An 18,971-nucleotide genomic window follows, 5' to 3' on the forward strand; every position below is an offset into this window, starting at 1 on the left:
TCTGATTAGGCAGATCTCACAGCCAGCAGTGCGTTTCTAATCGGGTTAATTGGTTAAAAAGTAAAGCTGATTTGTTATGAAATAAAGCTGGTCCTTACCTCACGAAATGGCAGGTTTGGAAGGCAGATCTAAAAGTGATGTCCCTCCCATCCCAACTGGCAGCGTTTATGTTCGACTGATGTATTGAAACAAAGAATGGGGAATTCTACTGACTGTAATCTTTGATACGTGGCCAAGAAATAGGCTGAAGAGTGGTAGCAGTGATTAAAGGTGCATAGATTAACCAACAGAGAAGCGAGACAACTTATGTCTTATCATTTACATTTTCTTGATCTCTTTTACCTGTCAAATATGTGAACTGTACTCAAATAAAACGGAGATCTGTGCCAAAAGCTTAAAGAAAATTGGGAAGTCACAGTGAAAAAAAAAAGCATGCAAGAATTTAAGATGAGTGGAGAAAAGCTAACAAATTGAGGGGCAGAAAAAAAGTCAAGGAAAAGTGAGAATGAGATAAAAGAAGGGCGTTGGGAGGTGGGGTGGGCAGCAAGAGTGAGAAAGAGTAAAAAAAATCAAGGATGGTCGAGTGGGAGAAATTGTTCCTGAATGAGATCTGAGAGGCTCTGGTTCTTCAGATCTCTCCATCAGCTAACCACAAGCCCAGGCTGAGCATGTGAGGCATGCTGCTCACGCTGGCCTAGCTACCTCCTAACACTAATAACTGCAATGTGTGTAAGCTACAATCTCACTCACACACACGCACACAAACACACACACACTAATTGAACACAGTTAAGCTAAATATATGCATCATGTTTTTTCTATCTAAAATATAACACGATTTATAAAAAGAAGAGAACAGTAATATTGATTCATTTTAATCAAACTTATAACAATGGCCAAAGTGTTTTGACCACATAATTTCACATGCAAAAAATACCCCTTTTCTCAATGTTGGTAAATTGCTGACAACTAGTGGTAGGACTGCATTCTAGCATGAACATTACCGAATGCCATCTGTCACACATGAAATGCTCCTGCTTTTCCAGGTTTGCCCTTCATCATCATCATCAGCAGCAGCAGCAGCAGCTCACCACACAGTATTAGCGATGTGATACAAGACATAAGCACCCTGCAGGCAACCTACTATTTCACCAGCCTCCAGGAGCAGCACAAGTAGTGGCCGAAGTTACTCCTGACAGCTTAATTGCACATGTGAGGTGCAGCTGGTGGAAAGGCGTTCGGCACGGCAGAAGGACCTGAGACTTTCTTGGAGAGCATCGATGTTCTGCATCCAGCGAGATAGAATAAATCACGCAGAGAGAAATGGGAGAGGACTTTCCCCCAGTGTTGAGAAATACCAAAGCCATGTTGCAGCGCTGGAACACACGGCGCGGAACTCGGCAGGCCATAGCGGTGATGCAGCTTTTATACAGCGGCTTGCAGTGGAACAGAAGCAGCGTACATAAAGTTACATGAGAGATGGACGTCTGTACGCGGGTTGATCTTTTTTTCAAAGCAGACAGGAGCAAATGTTTATAAATGTTTCATTGTGGACAGAAAGCTTGCTGGATCTGAAATCTTAACGTTTTTTTGATGTTGATCAATTCATCATCTTTGACTGAATTTAACAAAAACAACATGTCTTCCCTATGATTGGGAGAAGAGTAATGCATGCGTCCAGTAGTGCAGGCGTGTGTCTGGCCGGTGGCCAGGGAGAGGTGTAGTCGTTGATATCTGTTAGCAAGCCCACCCGCCAAGGAAAAAGCCCAATATTCCAATGTCCACCTTGGCCTGCGTTTCAGCTGTAAATCACAAACAAATTTCCCCTGAATATTTCATTGTATTACAACTCAGCTATGCCACATGTAAATTCTTATCATGTTGGTCATTTTAAAGAAGCAATGTGGTCCATCTCAAGCCGAGGCGTTACTCTCCCTCAAGTGGGCCCTGTTTGTTATTTCTTCAACTAACCATATGCCTTCTGCACACAATCACCTTTCATTCCCTCCCCCACCTTGAGGAGTAACAAGTGGCTCAATTATTCATATACCATTCTCCTTCTCTTTCCGCTAATCTCAGGGGACCGGGCCCCTGCCAAGATAAAAGCAAATACTAACAACTCTTCATATACACATTTCTTAATTTCCGATATTCCCACCAAAACAAGACAGCAAGGACATTGAGTTCCATTAAATAAGCCTTAGAAGCCCACTCTGCTGCACTAAACAAGGTTGACATGTAAGGTATACAGAATTGTGTTTTAATAGGTGAAGGCAACATCAAAGATTTGTTCAGTCAAGTGGTTAGCTACCGACTGGCTCTATACAACCCGTTTTACTGGCTTAAGGCATCCTGCCTTATATGGCGTCATTATTTCTATAATAAGAGTGGAATCATTCATAGGTCAGAGGGGTGAGGGTCTGCTAAATGGCGCACGCACTCACCCAGGGACATTAAACAAGGACCACCCACGGTTTGTGTAACATGGAGTCATACAAGCCTACCTTTCTGCAATGAGAAATTACACACGGGGGCTCCCAGTTACTGTGTTACCCCTTTTAATAGCTTTCTGTTTCACCCAAAGTAAAAGAAAATGTCAGATGTATCCGTCTCTATAAAAGCGGTAATGGGTGATGACATGAAGAGAAGTGTAGTGAGAAATGGGCCAACGATGGTGGCCTTAGCCTGTGCAAGACATATAAACAGAATGGAAAGCTGTGGCCCTCTAATATACACAAAGAATACCTCAAACTTTTGATCCAAATGGTGCAGCTTGCTGCACCATTTGGATCAAACCTTATACCAGCTTGCATAAAACCTTATACTACTGAATGGCTGAATTAAACAAAACACTAGCGAGGGGATAAGCAATTGTGTTCTTAATACCAATAGTTTTCTAAACCGAAATCCCAAGTTAAATGAAAGTGAACCCTAATTGTAATGTAATCTCTCTCCACAGTACAATTCAACCAGCGGCACAACGAATTTAATGGCTTCCACTAAAGGGTGACTGTAGTCCGGATGGCCTGAGAGCAGGGATTAGGCAGTGAAGTAGCAGCATCCTGCCCAGAGTGTATTGATCAGTGCTTGACTCATTTGATACAGGACACCACTGGGTTTAATTTTTCCCCCTAAAGCTTCTTTCCTGTGTCTGAAAACTGTCTGAGAAGTAAAGGGAACCACAAACCACCGGGACTCCCAATCTTAATTAAACCACAAAGTCACATAAGTCAAAGGCAAAGTTATGTAGCCTGTCTGACTCAACAGATAATGGTGGCTAGGCAGAAGTTCCTCTGCTGAAACGACACACTCTGCTCCCGCTGCAGATGCTTTAGATCAGGTCAGAACACTAGGGGAGAATACCAGTGGATTGGGATGATGCAAAGCTAATGTTTGTGACCGAGAACAAAGATGAAAAACAAAGAGGATCTCATAACTAGCTCTGTATTTATTTAAAATCCAGTCTATTTTATATTGAAATATGACGTAATTATTAAATGGCATTAACTTACTTGAAAGGGTATGGTTCAAATGCACAACATTCATTAAAGCATTGTCTAAATGTTGATACACTGTTGATACATTTGCTTGGTCAATTCAGGGCCATATGGGACATGTCGGGAGTTGGGCGGCAGTGGTAGGTAGGGAGGGGTCATAAAACAAACAAAGGAGGCTGGCTTTCATGAACGTTTACCTGAAGGTCTGACACATTGTAAACAATATGTGTCTCCTCTTCCACAACTATTGCAATAATTCTCTATTTTAAGCTGATCTTACATTGAAGTAATGCCATAGACCTTCTGAACAGCTCTTAAAGATTACTCTTTGATACTCATTCATTTCCTTTTGTTGACATTTCTCTTTTTTTTCTTTCATCGTGCCTCCTGTCTATTTTAAGTTTTAGTCTTGGTCTTACTTTCTGTCTCTCATCAGAGAAAATTCCCAAATTTCCTAAGGAGATGATAGTCTTGTGACATCCCTGTCTTTTTACCATAAGTCTGAAATGGGTTTTGAAACCACTAGAGGAGGTTGAATTTAAGAAACAAAAACATAGCTTATCCAAAGCCGTGGGTCCTGAAGACAAGGCCCGGCAGAGCTGATGATCACACTGATTTATGGAGTAATCTCAGTAAGCCGTTTGCTCCCTGAGAGCAGAGGAATCAAATGCAAGATTTCCGGAATGCATTGGGAGAAAGATTATCCAGTTTGTAATATCTAATTACAAACTTCCACAAGCTGGTTTTCTGGTGCTTTGTGTTTGGACGAATGATGGGAGCAGGCCGGGCACTATGGAGAATGGTCCCAATCCTCCAATGAAGCCTTTGTTAAAGATCGAGAGAAAATGTTATTGTGATTGTAAGTCGACTGTCTTAACAGTTGTTTAAAAGGCGCAATACAGTGGTGCGATAACCAAGTTCTAATCCATCCCATATTATCAGTTCACTCGATTCCAATTGATGAATGTAATTTTGCCTCAAGGTTCCCGGTTAAACAATGTCCACAATACACTAATGCAGGAGTGGAAAGGTTTACCACAAGGAGATGCACTTTGACAGCTGTGGAGCACTGCAAATATCCTGGGTTTCCTTAGCAGTGGGTTGTGGATTCAACTCTGGGTGAGAAACCACAACTGGTAGTGGTAGAGCAGTATCATCCAGAAAACAGTAGCTACAGGAGGAAGAATAGACGGTGCATGGGAGGTCACAATGTTGTAAGACCTATGATGTAGTTGATGGGTCTAATTTAAACGTGTCACATACTAAAAGGCAATGTGTCTTAGTATAAATATCTTCAGGTCACATGATGGCTTGCTTTGTAACATCCAAGTGTGCAGAAGCAGCCCATGGTCAGTTATCTGGTAAATCCCTTGGTGGAATGAAATCCCATGGCTTGGAACAAGTCTTTATGAATGGAAAAGGGGGTTCCCTAAATCACATGTATTATCCATTATTAATTCACAATAAAAGGTTGCTGTTGTGAAGCTCTTGAAAATAGTTCAGACGGAACCTAGCAGCGGAAAGGACCACGTTGTGAATGTGTGCCAAACCAACAAGACTCACAGGCATGTCCCACAAATCATCTTGAGGCAATGCCTCAATCAAATCCTCCACATCAGGGATAAATGTACTCAGCAGCCATAAAACATCCAGATCAAGCGGCGTGCCGAGCCAAACCTAAACGGCCTCCGTGGTAAACCCAAACCCTTATCTTTGTCACATATGTAGAGAAACGAGTGCCTGAGAGCATTAGCATTCACTTTAACTGTTGTCCAGCTGGTTCCTCTCTCTTTGCCCAATGTCAATTGGCTCCTTAACATAGAGGGCTTTGCTGGGATGTCGGAAAACACGATGTACGCAAGTTTGCAGCATCGTTGCTAACTGCCGATTTTGCAAATATAAAAAGAAAATAATCCCCCAAACACAGCCACACAATAAACTCTGCAGAAATATTTTCCACCCTGAAAGGTTTCATCAGTCTGCTCATAATGGTGTAAAGTTTGAATGCTCTGAGGTTTAAAACCACATGCACAGCATCATACCACAGACTAGAAGCAGCCCCCCATATTTAAATTGAAACCATTAGACGCCAACTCTGCCTAATGTAAGAAAATAAATGTACCAAATATAGTTAGTTGTTCAGGATGCCAGTGACATGGTCTAGTGTTGCTCAAAGACTGTAGCCAACTCCTATCATGAAGTCTATTTATAACTGTAGTTTCCATAAGAGCACCGCATGGCATGATAGATTTAAAAGGCATTGTTTCATCCCATTCATTTCTTAGGTAATTCAGACTGTGGTTTTAATTTATGGACAAAGATCAAACAGCACACTCATATTGAATTCCTCAAGAGAGACATGGGAGACACTTGGAGAGTTTCTACCATTTCTGCACAAGACGAAAGAGTTTAGTTTGACTACTACAAAACCCTTTCATCCCCATGACCAATCTCCTGTTACATATAGTGAGCTATTAAGCACAGTGGAAGTCTTAGCCTAATTTCACATGGCGATGTCCACACTAATAATTCAACATCACAAGTTCCAGTCTTAACAAAACAAAGAACATGAGGCCAAATGAAGACACCAAAAATAATGATCCTCTGGAAAACAGAAATTGTAATTCACAAAACGTCAAGTTCTAAAAGCTATAAAACGTTAATAGCATATCACAATATTATTAAATTACGTAATCAAAGTCAAGAGCAAAGCATGCCAAATTGACACTTTGGGCAATCATTTTTTAATTGTCTTGAGTAAATCAAGTCTCGATGACAATCTGACAAAATAATTCACATTAAAGCCCATTTCAGGCAACAAGAATGCAGAAGGAGCTAGGAGTGCTGCAAAGTGCCCAGTTTTCCACATTTGCTGGAAACTATAATCGTGTGCTGCTCTCTGTGCTTTGCAGATGGGCCCCATTGAGCAATACGAATATCCTAAATACTATCCGGTTCCTCTCTCTTGGGGAAACAGGAACATTAAAAGATCCAAATAATACTAGTGAAATATACGACCCTTAATGAACTTCCAAAGAGGTACGGATGTTTACACAGGTCAGCGCTCAGGCTTTAACAGTAATTATGAAAACAAACCATATTAATTATATCATTTATCATTTCCACACTCTGGCCGCACAACGCCCACCACAAAGTTCCTGCCTCTGCTGGACAAGAGAAACACTAGTTAATCTACTAAACATTGAGTGCAAGACTTTCCATACACAATCACAACTTTCAGATTTTTTGCTCTATTGGCTACCATTGAAATGACTTGGTTGGCTCACTCACTGTGATAGCCCTAGCGCCAAATACGACCATGCCAAATCTGGTGCATTTCCCAGCGGAAAGCAGATTAAAATTGGATCCAGGCCGAGTGCTGAACGGGTGTAATATAGTGGACTGGTTAACCTGGGGGATATCATTTCATTTCTGATGGTCTAAGGATGTAACCACAGGGGTAACTGTTCTTTCAATAGGAAGTTATGTCGGAAGAACAGAACACCACAAACAACGTTAAGATGTTCTAACCATGGGTTAAAATAAGTTAAAATGTAATTAATATATCAGGTTAAAGCATAAACTAATTAAGGAATTCAACGGAAATGTGTTAGATTTTCTTGGCTGGAGAACACAGCAGTCGGTCAAGGCCCAATAGGAAATAGTATGGCGACTCATTTAAAATTCCTCCTGCTACAAGGACTTATGCTGAAGGTCTGGCGCAACTTCATAATGGGTCTCAAGGGTGTGCATAGCAATGAATAATTTGTCCAAAATGTAATTAGCAATTTTCCAAATAATTATTTTCCTTTCTCGGGGAGCGTCACAGCCCAGCTGTTACAAATACTTGTTTTGAATTTACTTGCAATAAGCCGGTGCAAAAACAATGTGAAAAGGTCCAATTAACTGGAAACATGATCACTTGAGCAGTAGCCATGTGCTTACTATGATATTTACCATTAGGTCTGTGCAGCTCATGTGTTACAAATCTTTTTGCCGCAGTCTATATAATGAGCTGTAATTGACTTCCCTTGAAATGTGTTTCTCCTGGGACATCTGGCCTTGAAACTTCTACCTTGGGATGCTGGCCAGTACCGGGACTCATGGGTGGCAGAGGTAGGAGCAGGCACTTCTGCATAAATAAATCTAAGAAAAATGTCTTTCATACACCCTACTTGAGAATGGAAATATTTATAATCCTAACTACCTGAACACAATAATATAAATATAGGGTTAATTGGTTTCAGAGTCATGTCTCCATTTGGGCATGGTATAGCTCAAGCTATCATTTTTTTCCTCTCTGATGATTACCTATAAGGACAACAATAAAAAAGAAAACACTCCAAGTCATTGGACTTTGTTAAAACTGTAAGTATTACAGTATTTATGATAAATGTGAGGAATTGAATAGCCATTTTGCGCTAATATCATTAGTTTTGAATAGGACCCTTTGAAAGGAGGGAGCAGAAATCCTAATATCTGTTTTGAACTAAGCCCATCGGGTTCAAACATGAAGACAGATGCTTCTCTTGATAAATGTAAAAAACATTTGCAAATAGTTAATCCTGGTAGAATGAATCATGAAACACTTTTATCTTGAAACTTTAAACTGCATTCCCTGTCTTTGCAGCGCTTGCCAATGTGCTCTCTATTTTACATCTCCGAAGCTTTTGAAAATGTAGATCAAATTAAAAATCACTGTACAAAAGACATGACATCATTATTTTGCCGAAACGGCGCATGACATATTTACTTTCAGGTTCTTTTTTTTTTTTTGTCTCATTTACTTCACTGCATTCCTTCTCGGACCCAACTCATCAAGTGTAATTAGCCACTGATCACAAAGATAAAAGCAAATGCTACATGGCCATGTCATATTAACAACTTTTAATCCAGGCTTGAGTAATGTGTAGCCAAACCAGAACTAGATTGATAGGGTTTAGTTAAGTAGGGTTGAGTTTTTGTGTTGTAGCTGTAGTAAACATTTCCCTGCCTACCGATAGCATGTGATTATCAGACTGCCGCCTGCTAAATGCCCTCAATGTAAATGCTTTTAATCAGAGCAGCAGAGGACTTAGGCAACATGCCACATCATTGTCACAACACACTGAACCTGAGCCCAAAGGCAGCCTTCATAATAAAGTATGATGTGTAATTAAAATGAATACCATTTAAGTGATAATTAACGTTTGAAGTCTTTCAGTATTTTTCAGGCTGATAAACCTTTGAGACCAAAGACAACATATCCATCATTCCATGTTTAACATTCCAAAGTCAAATCCCCACGGTCTCTACACCCCCCTCTTACTATAAATGAGACAGCATACACCGTTGAAAGTTAGTGACGTCAGCTTCAGTTTGAACTCACCTGGACTCCATCTCTCAGCTTTAGGATGCACTCCATAGTGTTGATAGTGATGACCACGGGTTCTGACCCAAGCTTGGTCCATGGCACGTGGATACGCAGCTCGTGGATATGGCCGCTCATGAAGGTAAAGGGCAGCTTCAGTTCCTGTGAAGATACAAAGTGGTCGGAAATGGGAGCCAGAGTTGCAAGGACTTTAACTTCAGCTCGACCTCACTGATGCAGTGGTTGTATGTTATTTCATAAAGGCAGGAACATGAAGAAAATTACTTGTGTTATTTGTGTGTTTTAAGATTGGAAAGATGTTTCCTTCCAATAGCGACACATTACAAATATGTTACGGCTATATCCAAATTTGATTTATTCAGAGGCCTGGCCAATTAGTTTGGCCTGCATCTGTGAACTACACTTCCACCCATTAAATCATGAAACTGGTCATCCACAACTCTGTTTCTCCTTGAGAGCATAAACCAATAATTACAACATATTAAAAGGTATTTTCTAATACCACCATAGTGATACTAAAAGTAGTAGTAATATAACTCCTAAAAGTAGGTTTTCAATGACCCTTCTTCAAATAAAAGTTTTGAAAAGCAATATGGGATAGCAAACTCCTGAAAGGAGTAAACTGCCAAGTCTTCAACACAAATACCCAATGCAAGTATTTTCTTAAGGCTGCATGCAATAGTAACTTGTATCACAATTGATGTTGTGTTAGGTAGTTCTTTGGACAGCCCTTCTGAAACTTAAGAACTTCAGCCAGCAAAGGATTATTGTTTTACCAAAGTAACATTGATCCAATCCAGATATGACAGCTATAAAAATGTACAGAAAGTAAAAAAAAAGCTGTGGAAGGTAAAACATTGGAGTACATCAACATGTTCACCATCAACATTATACTGATGCAGTATCAGCATCCTGTAACACAACACTTCTCTTTTTTTTTTTTTTTTGTAGCCTGTTGTTGCAAATGATGTAGGCTATTTGAAGCTATTCACTTTTGAGATAGAAAAATAACTGGTGGTGCATTATGATTTCAGATAGAAATTGAAGAACATTTGATTAGATAGAAGTTGTTTATCTCAGTGTACTATGAATTTTTCCCCAGACCAACATTAATTGCTGTACAAACTAGCAAACTGAACAGCGGCAACAACCAAATTCTGGTGTGGTTGTCTCCAGAAGAGATGCTGCTGTGCCATTAAAATAAAATACAGTTAAAATGACATTACATGTGTGGGTAAGATATAAGTTAACATAGCCCCTCAATCAATGTATAATATCATGCTATGTTCTTTCAACAAAATTTAAAATATTCACGACAACACTGAAGCGCAGTTCAACTTGTTTAGACGAAAAATTTAACTAATACGAATAGTAAGTACCACTTAGCATACCTGCTCCAGGACATCCAGCTTCAGATCCAACTTGCTGAGCACCACATCCCCGCCCCAGAGGGAGAGCTGCAGGTCTGACGGCTTTAGATTCTTTATGTATTTGTTGACATAGCTCATCAGGAGTGGTGTGACATAGGACTCCAACATCTTGTCCCCATCTTCGGTCACAATGAATAAAACACACACACACACATATTGGACAGTTTATGGAGACATCTTTCTTCATGGTTTCATAGTGTTGTCCAATATCTTCATCAATTAAATGAACTAGCCATCTGAGAGGCAGACAAGTATTTCTCTAAATGGAGAGGCGAATCTGCTTCCCATGCTGAGAAGTCATTGCTTAGACTATGTTCAAGCGGATGTTCAGCTACTGTAATATGAATAGACAACTTGTTACAAATGTATATGATATACCAATTCACAACAACAACAAACCAATTATTTGTTGCATTTGTTCCACACTACTGCAGAGAGACTGAAGAGACGAGGACATGACCAACAAAAGCACAAACCTCCGTCTGAACAAGCACTTTCAATTACTTCTGAATTAGTACACAATTAACCCAATATCCTTCCGTATTGCCGCGATGTAAAGGTAAGTTATTCCAACTAGGTAATCAACGTAGGCTCACCGACAGGTATTCTAATGTCAACAACATTTTCCAACTGGTTCCAACAGACTCCTCAGTCAAGGAGCAACTTGAGCCAGTCCTGATCATACGGATGCTACAACCGGTTCCTACATATATCTCAGTCCATATAACTGGAGCAAGTCCTGTTCAACAATGATGTCCAATCGATTCAAACACATCTCTTAGTCAATGTAAGTGTAAGTGGAGCAAGTCCTGATCATTACAGATGTCCCAACCTCTTTCAACACACCTGTCAGTCTATATAAGTGGAGCAAGTCCTGATTACAGAAAGCACTTTGCGTATTTAGAAGACCAGACGAAATATGTTTAGTAGTGTGCCATTCGATGTACTTGGGCTGTATTTTATATGTACATACATGATGCCCATGTCTTAAACTGAGAGTAATACATACACCTAAGGGAGCTAGCTAACATTACTTGGTTATGATCGTAAGTTAGACGTTCCTCCTCAGTAGTTGTCATACATGAAAACGACGTTTCAATTCGGTCAAGACAATGTATCGGTGTCAACATTAGACCCATTCAGAGCCAGCATAACAACCTAGTGGGTGCTTTATTCTGAAGACCAAAGCATCAGAGAAGGAGAGGAGCTAAGCTAACAGCTACTGCAGCTATTGTAATATATATTTCATATTCGATAACATATTATCACCACCAGAGTCAATGCTTGGGAAAAGCGAACGCGTTCTTCTTACCCGGTTAGCCCACTTATCCTGAAGCTATTGTAAGAGTTATAACTTTATAGTAACCAATGCATCTCGTTAGCTGTTCTGGTTAGCACATCTCTGTGGTCCCGAGTAAACGTCATCGGTAAACATACACAGAGCTTCCGCGTGCGCGACGTCATATCCTTCTCCGCTCAAGAGGCACGCCCCTACCTTACAGAGGCCTAAAAATATCCTATTTTTGTGACTGATGACTTTTCTGAATATAACTTTATTTCGATGTGATAGCTTTGATCCATACAAACGTTGACATATTATTAAATAATACAATTAAGTGTAACAAAATAGCTTATATCGAGAAACAGTGATTTGTTCATGCCAGGGTCTCTGGTCTATTCGACGACTAAAAGGATAAGGAATTAGAAAACAAAATATTGTTTTATTTAAGCGAGTCGGCATTAAAACCCTCGTGTTAAAAAAAAATCAGCTCACCAAAGAAGTCACTTCAGTTGGAAGTGTTTAGTTTACACAATATTTTTTACTCAACTTCAGAATTCCCAATGACAGCTCCTGCATAAAGGCAGTCAAAATTTGTCCTGGGTATATAACAGAGAAGCATTTAATTTATGTGAAGAAAACTGGGTGGTCGTTAACAAAATAAAATAAATGAAGACATAATGGTTTTCCTCCGTGTCGTGACAGCGTGACACTCGTGCAGCAGTAAACGGTTACCGTTCACTTCAGAAGATTGTTTGAATTTCTGCACTTAATGCGAATGGGCAGTTCCGTGGGGAATTCAATCAAAAAAACGGAACTTTGTCTTTTCACTCTTGCCTGTCTATCGTCTTGAGCTTCTTGAACTTCTTTAGCACGCTTATTCTTTTTTTTTAATGACCAGTTCCAAGCCCTCGTTTTGACTTTGCCTCTGCAGCGGCATACCTAGCCTACATATCTGTAATACGGGATTAATTAATTTCTCCTTAAAGTTGGCTGCCCTATAGGGGTCATGGATGTAATATTGTCTGATGAGACCTAAGGAGGAAAGTGGTTAAATATATGGCTGTCTTTTTTCATGTCGAATGTTGGGTCTAATGAATTACCTTTTCCTGTCGAACTTTGCGCATTCAGACCATTATTCGAATAAATCATTGTGGGCCAGTATGGGCTTTAGCGCATATATCTCTTAAACTTAATCTGGCTTCTTCCTAAATATAGCTTCCTTTAATTTTGCTTTGTAATGTCAAACAGATAAAACAATTATAATCGATTTCCACTTTATGTGTGTGCCTCTATTGTGCTATGAAACCCTCACAAAATGGGCCACTGTCACAACACAAGAAGAATCGTCCATTAATTGCTACAAGGCTCGTATAAACACGGAATTTATTGGCTGAATGGAGGCCACATTCTAAATGATTGAGGTAAAGTTTACACCGTGAATCTAAGCAAGCAAGATTGTGTGTGTGTGTGTGTGTGTGTGTGTGTGTGTGTGTGTGTGTGTGTGTGTGTGTGTGTGTGTGTGTGTGTGTGTGTGTGTGTGTGTGTGTGTGTGTGTGTGTTTGTGTGTGCGTGTGTGCGTGCGTGCGTGCGTGCGTGTGTGCGTGCGTGTGTGTGTGTGTGTGTGTGTGTGTGTGTGTGTGTGTGTGTGTGTGTGTGTGTGTGTGTGTGTGTGTGTGTGCGTGCTACTTCCTTACTTCTCCCTAGCTTAGGCTATTCATATTTTATGATCATAGGCCTACTGTATTTTTTTGGATTCAAGAAGTCCCATTCTTTATCCGTTGCGAATTTTTCAGAAGCTGAATGGTATAATTCTTTGCTCAAACTTTACGAAGTTGAAAGATCACATAAAATCGGGTCAAAGTCATACAGGCCTATAAAAAGTGCGCCATACAATGAAGGGGGGGGGTTATTACGGTGTATTTGTGAATCGCACAATTTAATTGCATAAATATTTGCCATTATTGTGCCAAATCAACATTGTAATTCATAATTATTAACAAGTATTTATTCCATGCATTTCGCCACCTTAAAAAACACATTTACTAGCCAAATGTTCAATCCCATGGCAGAAATGTAAATATACGCATAGAAAAATAGGCCTATGCGTATATTCATGCTCGTGGCTAAACCATGATGCAGACCTAATGGCCACTTACTAATGATACTATATTAATCTAGCCTAATGATGTCAATGAAAAAACAACCGATTTACACATTAGGCCTTACACATTTTCACTGTTGCCTCCAAATGTTGAATTGAATCCAGGTAGGCTAAATCATACTGCGTTTAGAGTCACGTTGACCTCTTAATTTTGCCGTAGGCCTATACCCCATTGGAAAGAGGGTTCAGTAACGTAGGCCAATGAGAAACGAAGCCCTATTATCGCTAATTCCATATGTTTGGGCAATAATAATAATAGTAATAGGCCCAGACAAAGAAATAGGCCTATATGTTTTAATTGTATTAATTTTTCAAATGGCCTATTCGTTGATTTCTTCTTTGTTTAACTTCCCAATAAGAGACAAAATGCAAAGACTTGCATATGCTTCCAACGAACTCAATGGTTTTTGTTGCTTCCAAAAAAGTCCACCTGCAGTGAGATATTTTATACCCGGTCAAATAATACTGTTTAAATTTTATTATTTGTTTGCGGGCACTTCAATATTTCCTTAATTCAAATAACTTCACAGTCGAATGATATCACAACGTAAGGCCCATAGGCCTATAATTAAAGAAATGAAACGTCATCCACGCGACGAGGGGGCAAGTGCATCAAGTGATATTGCGTCAATGGATAATAGGCCTCTATTTGTCGATTTAATAAAACGATCAAGATGTTAATTTAACACAATTTAAAAATAAGCTTTGTATAATGCGTACTAAGATCGAATCCAACGGAAACTAATCCATTATCCCTGAAAATAAAAGAACTGAACTAAAGTCAAGACTATTTGGTAGATAGAAGACCTTAGTTGCTTAGGCCTATATAAAATATATAATGCGTTATTATGAAGCTAATATTACTTTAGGCTACTTTATATAGAGAGTTTTTAAAATTATAATTAGAAATATTTTGTTTTTATTAGTTGTAGTATTTATTGTATTAGTATGCCTAGTTGTATTAATGCTAGCGATCGTTATTGACTCTATAACATCCATCTATTTTACACGCAGTCCTCGCCTAGTAGGGTCTTTAATTTTAGGTGAGGTGCCTTAATATAACTCTTCAGTGTGTGCCAATTACGCTATTGCTTGTAGATCTACCAGCTGAGTGAACCAAACTAAAACTAATAAGTCTTATATTGATAGATAATCAGGCTAAAAGCTTGGTTGGAATAACTGGCGACGCATTATAGTTCATAATTTCTCTGAGTTGGAGACGTGAATATAGGCAATGGAAATACATTAATATATTCTGCTAACCTGTAAACATCTTTAACAAAAACGTTAATTAAATATATAATTTTAAAAGTCAAACAAAAAAATGCGGTTGGCCTCTATTGTTTATTCTTCAACCATTTCTGAGAGCTATGCTTAAAGGACTTTAGAAGAACCACCTGTCTTATAGCAAGAAGACCCATAGACAAGTCCACTGATCTACTCGGTCGGATTTATATTTTTGGTTACAAACGTGTCATGTTTCCACCTGCAGGCATACGCAACACACAAATGCAGTCTTACAAATGGTAATATTTAACTTGCTTTATTTTCTAAAATACAATTTAACATACTTTAAACGTATGCCTGGTTTTAACACGTTTATTCCCAAGGCAGAACAATAAAAACAGTATTTACATGGTGTTGATATTTACAGGTGATATGACCGACGACGCGGCTCCACGGCGGTCCAATGAGACTCAACTGATTCCAAAATCCCAATCGTAAAGTGTCCTGATTTCCAGATTGTCTTTGGGCAAAACCAAAATAAGTAGGAAAAAAAACAAAACACTTCTTGGCTTCTTCTTTTTCTCTTGTCCATTGTTATCAGTTATTATTATTACCATCATTATTATCATTGTTATTATTTAGGTGTCCAGCCATCCCGGCTAGTAGTCCTGATGTGGGCTGTGCGTCAAACTGTGCCGTCGCAAGTCACAGTTGCGCCGAAACACCTTTCCGCAGCGGCCACAGCTGTAGGGCTTGATGTCTGTATGGGTGAGAAGGTGAGTTTTCAGGTTACTTCTTTGATTAAAGGTTCTTCCGCATGTGGGGCATTTGTGGGGCGATTCCTGTTTAGATTTAAAGCAAGCAAATGATTATTCCCTTTATTTATATGATATCTATCTCCAGTCACTTGAAGTAAACCACGTTGCAAGTCATTGCAATTATCACTAATTGCCAATATATGTGTGTAACATGTGTTGATGATGATTTCATTCCCTTGCATAGGACATTTTTTTAAATTATATTCATGTAGTTATTTTCGTAGGCCTGCATCGTAAATTGGATTTAATCCAAGCGCAAATATGTGCGTGACTCTGTTTGTCTGTATATTCCCAGGCAATCAGTATCGTAAGCCTACATTGGGATTGTCATTATACGCAACGTTTAATTGACCAACGATGAATGTGTCTCTCTTCTGGTTTATCAGTATGAGTTTGTGTGCTGTTGTGGTTTCACACTGTTGAGATCTTACCTGCATATGTAAAGTTTTATGGACGGCTAGAGTTCGAGACTGACAGAATCCCTTGCCACACTCTTGACACTTGAAGGGTTTCTCCTTGGAGTGGATGTATCTGTGGAGGCGAAGAGAGAGAACATGATCAGACATATGCTCGTTCAACGTGCAACCTCTAACTTGTTGCAGGACCCTGTCTGAGGAACGATTTTATTTCTATGTTACGGACCATATGAAGAGTTAAGTGCTCTGGCGCCCTCGTGGAGAGAACTCGGGGAACAGGCCTGTGCCAGGCACCAGTGATTTAAAAAAGTTAGGACTTCACATATTGTTAATGTTTCTTGAAAGCCATATTTATATAACTCTGGAATATAATCAACAAAAAAACTCAGATGTTTTATACATTTTAACAAAATAGCTTTTATAAATCTACATTCAAATGGGGGGGGGGGGGGGGGGGGGGGGGGGTGATACATGAAAGTATTCCTTACCTATGGTCCCTAAGGTGGTCTTGTCTTCTAAAGGCCTTATGGCAAATATCACATGTATAGGGCCGCTCGTCGGTGTGTGTCCTCTCGTGGATGAGTAGGTTGTAGGACTTTGTAAAATGCCTGCCACAAAACTTGCAAATAAATTCCTTTTTCGTCTTAGACGGAAGCCGGCCACGGGTTGGTTTTCTGTCCGGGGAGAGTTTGCTCAGCTCAGAGATCGTGCCCCCGAGTCCCTCCGTCAGCTTTGCCAAGTCTACAGCTTTCGGAGGATCCTCCTGAGTGGCTGCGATTGCGAGGTTTGCAAAATCAAACCTTGGCCTGACTTTGTGCAACGAGGGCAGACCGTGCGTTACAGAACCTTGTTTTGGGTGGAAGAGGTGCGCTGCAGCGGCGAACGGTAACGAAGGGAAGGAAAACCTGGGGTCCACCAGGCCCTGGGCAGCTGCCATTTCAGTTATCGTTGACCTCAGTCCCTGCATGTGGGGATAACCCAGCGTCCACTGGTTCATGTGCATCGTTTGCACCGCACTGAGGCCGTAGAGTCCCTGGAGCTGGTCGACGGCCGCGGGGAAAGTGTTGACAGCTTGCAGGAAGGAGTAGTTAGTGAGCTGGAGGGACGGATGCAGGGGGATCGGTGCCGGCAGTGCTTTGCTCCCCATCTCGGCGAAGGACGTCAAGGCGGAGGCCTCTGGAGAAGACAGAAACTAGGACACTCTGGAACACAAGAACACACAAGGAGAGCGTCAGGGGGGTGCCGTGGTTTACACGGATTACAAGGGCGGGCTTCTGAAAACGAGCACAAAAGGAAATCAACCAATATTTTAATTCGCTTATTCGGGATGGTCAAAGGTTGCTCAATCCACACAATTGTAATTGTTTTATATTAACGAATAGCGTAGGGACGTTTCGATAGTTTGTTTTTTCCAGTTATGATTGTGCCAATTAATGGAGGTATAGGCACAAAGGCCAAAACATTGAACGTGGTTTGGACGGTGGAAATACAAAGCCTACTTCCACCTTCAATAATGTGACAGCTGTTTAATTTAGGAGCTTTTAATATTGGGAAAAGTAACTATTTAACGTGTTAAAATAAATTCACTGTACTAATGGAATACTCTAAATACGGATTAGCATTGTGTAACAACGGAGTTATTATATGAGTGAAACGTAATTCAATGTAGCCTTTCTCAAATAGAAGGCATTGAAACATATTTTTATTAAAAAACGAAAAAATCCCTAGGCCTATTAGTTTGAGCTAGATTATTCGTACATGCAGTACAAATGTCTAGGCTTTAGGAAAACAAACATGCACAAGTAATAGGCCTCCTAATATACCTGCTGGTAGTATTAAGTCATGTTTTCCCACACACATTACGCTGACTCTATGGAAGGTCAAGTCTATGGCGAGAACAGAATAATTACTGGAATAATCATTTCAACGAGACCGGGCGTTTTGTATTTTGTCTGGATTGACAAAACGGGGCGCAGTAAAGTAGTATTTTGTCATAATAATGATGCATTACATTGTACTCCCGGGGAGAATTTCACATTCATCCGCCTATTTTTATTTCCACATTCCAATTTTAAAGATCGTCCACGTCTTATCACTGCAGTGACTGCATTTTACTTCTCTTTACGAACCGATGTCAGGATTTTTGCGCAGGTGCTGTAGGACCCAACACTAATACTAACACTACTTTGGGGTGTTCTGCAACAACGAAATTATTGTAGGCTATTATATTTACCAAAGGTTTTACTGTTTACTCTTGACATCAGTCAACTGTAAACAAACTTCTCTACATATCGCCGCACTGAATGATAGTTATTCTTATATAATGCGAGAACTGCTGTCAGTTTCAACCTCATGTAACCTGCTTTGCACAGCACTCGAATCTTACCCCAATAAATAGTTGCCAAAGGTCACTCTTCACAGACTCGTGCGGTGTATCAGTAATCCACAATGACTAACGACATCAAGCTCCAATAAAGCGTCGGGAAACTTCTTCCAAGTTCGTCCATGTACTTCTCACGTAGCCATGCAGCCCCCTTTATTAGGTTGAACTTTACGCAAAAGTGCCAACAACGACAAAAAAAAGAACTAAACCGTGAGCGAGACTTTGCGCGTTCTCTGTGAGTTACAGGAGTTCGCGACGCGGGTTCCAGGCCACTCTGAGAGTTGGTGCTGCAGTGTGCGTAATGAGCACAGGTCCCTCACTTTTCAGGGCTCCGGCAGCGGCGCGCACGCCCCGCCCCCAACACGCCCCTCTCCGTGATCCACTCC

General features: G+C 40.2%; 2 protein-coding genes across 11 annotated transcripts in view; both read right to left on the reverse strand.

The window, feature by feature from the left end:
- The window catches only part of LOC132468221 (intermembrane lipid transfer protein VPS13B-like), a 325,476-nt gene extending 313,732 nt beyond the window's left edge, over window positions 1-11,744 (reverse strand). For all 9 annotated transcript variants that reach the window (XR_009528182.1, XM_060065938.1, XM_060065939.1 and 6 more), the window contains exons 1-3: window positions 11,611-11,744; window positions 10,260-10,417; window positions 8,866-9,009 (exon numbers count right to left, since the gene is read on the reverse strand). Coding sequence is in view for 8 of the 9 variants with exons in the window: in XM_060065938.1 (XP_059921921.1) it covers window positions 8,866-9,009; window positions 10,260-10,406 (291 nt within the window). In the remaining variant the exon portion in view is untranslated. The remainder of the gene's footprint in view (window positions 1-8,865; window positions 9,010-10,259; window positions 10,418-11,610) is intronic.
- Window positions 11,745-15,268: 3,524 nt separating this feature from the next.
- Window positions 15,269-18,899, reverse strand: osr2 (odd-skipped related transciption factor 2). 2 transcript variants are annotated; one of them, XM_060065257.1, is made up of 4 exons: window positions 18,589-18,899; window positions 16,691-17,404; window positions 16,218-16,317; window positions 15,269-15,810 (listed from the first exon to the last, which is right to left on the reverse strand). In XM_060065257.1, the coding sequence occupies exons 2-4, from the start codon at window positions 17,347-17,349 to the stop codon at window positions 15,628-15,630; spliced, it is 942 nt and encodes a 313-aa protein (XP_059921240.1). In that variant the 5' UTR covers window positions 17,350-17,404; window positions 18,589-18,899; the 3' UTR covers window positions 15,269-15,627. The 2 variants fall into 2 exon arrangements, with proteins under 2 accessions (XP_059921240.1, XP_059921242.1); XM_060065259.1 differs by having other exon boundaries at window positions 15,269-15,728; window positions 18,589-18,898.
- Between the last annotated feature and the right edge of the window lie 72 nt (window positions 18,900-18,971).

This window comes from Gadus macrocephalus, chromosome 11 (genome assembly GCF_031168955.1).
Source record: "Gadus macrocephalus chromosome 11, ASM3116895v1".
Lineage (NCBI taxonomy): Eukaryota > Metazoa > Chordata > Actinopteri > Gadiformes > Gadidae > Gadus > Gadus macrocephalus.

Bases quoted from the DNA above. Each gene is read 5' to 3' on its own strand.
- osr2 (XM_060065257.1), bottom strand. From the start codon at position 17,349: ATGGGGAGCAAAGCACTGCCGGCACCGATCCCCCTGCATCCGTCCCTC. The intron at 16,318-16,690 runs GTAAGGAATACT...TCGCCTCCACAG, and splicing joins GACCACCTTAGGGACCATAG to ATACATCCACTCCAAGGAGA. The intron at 15,811-16,217 runs GTAAGATCTCAA...AAATCTAAACAG, and splicing joins ATAAAACTTTACATATGCAG to GAATCGCCCCACAAATGCCC.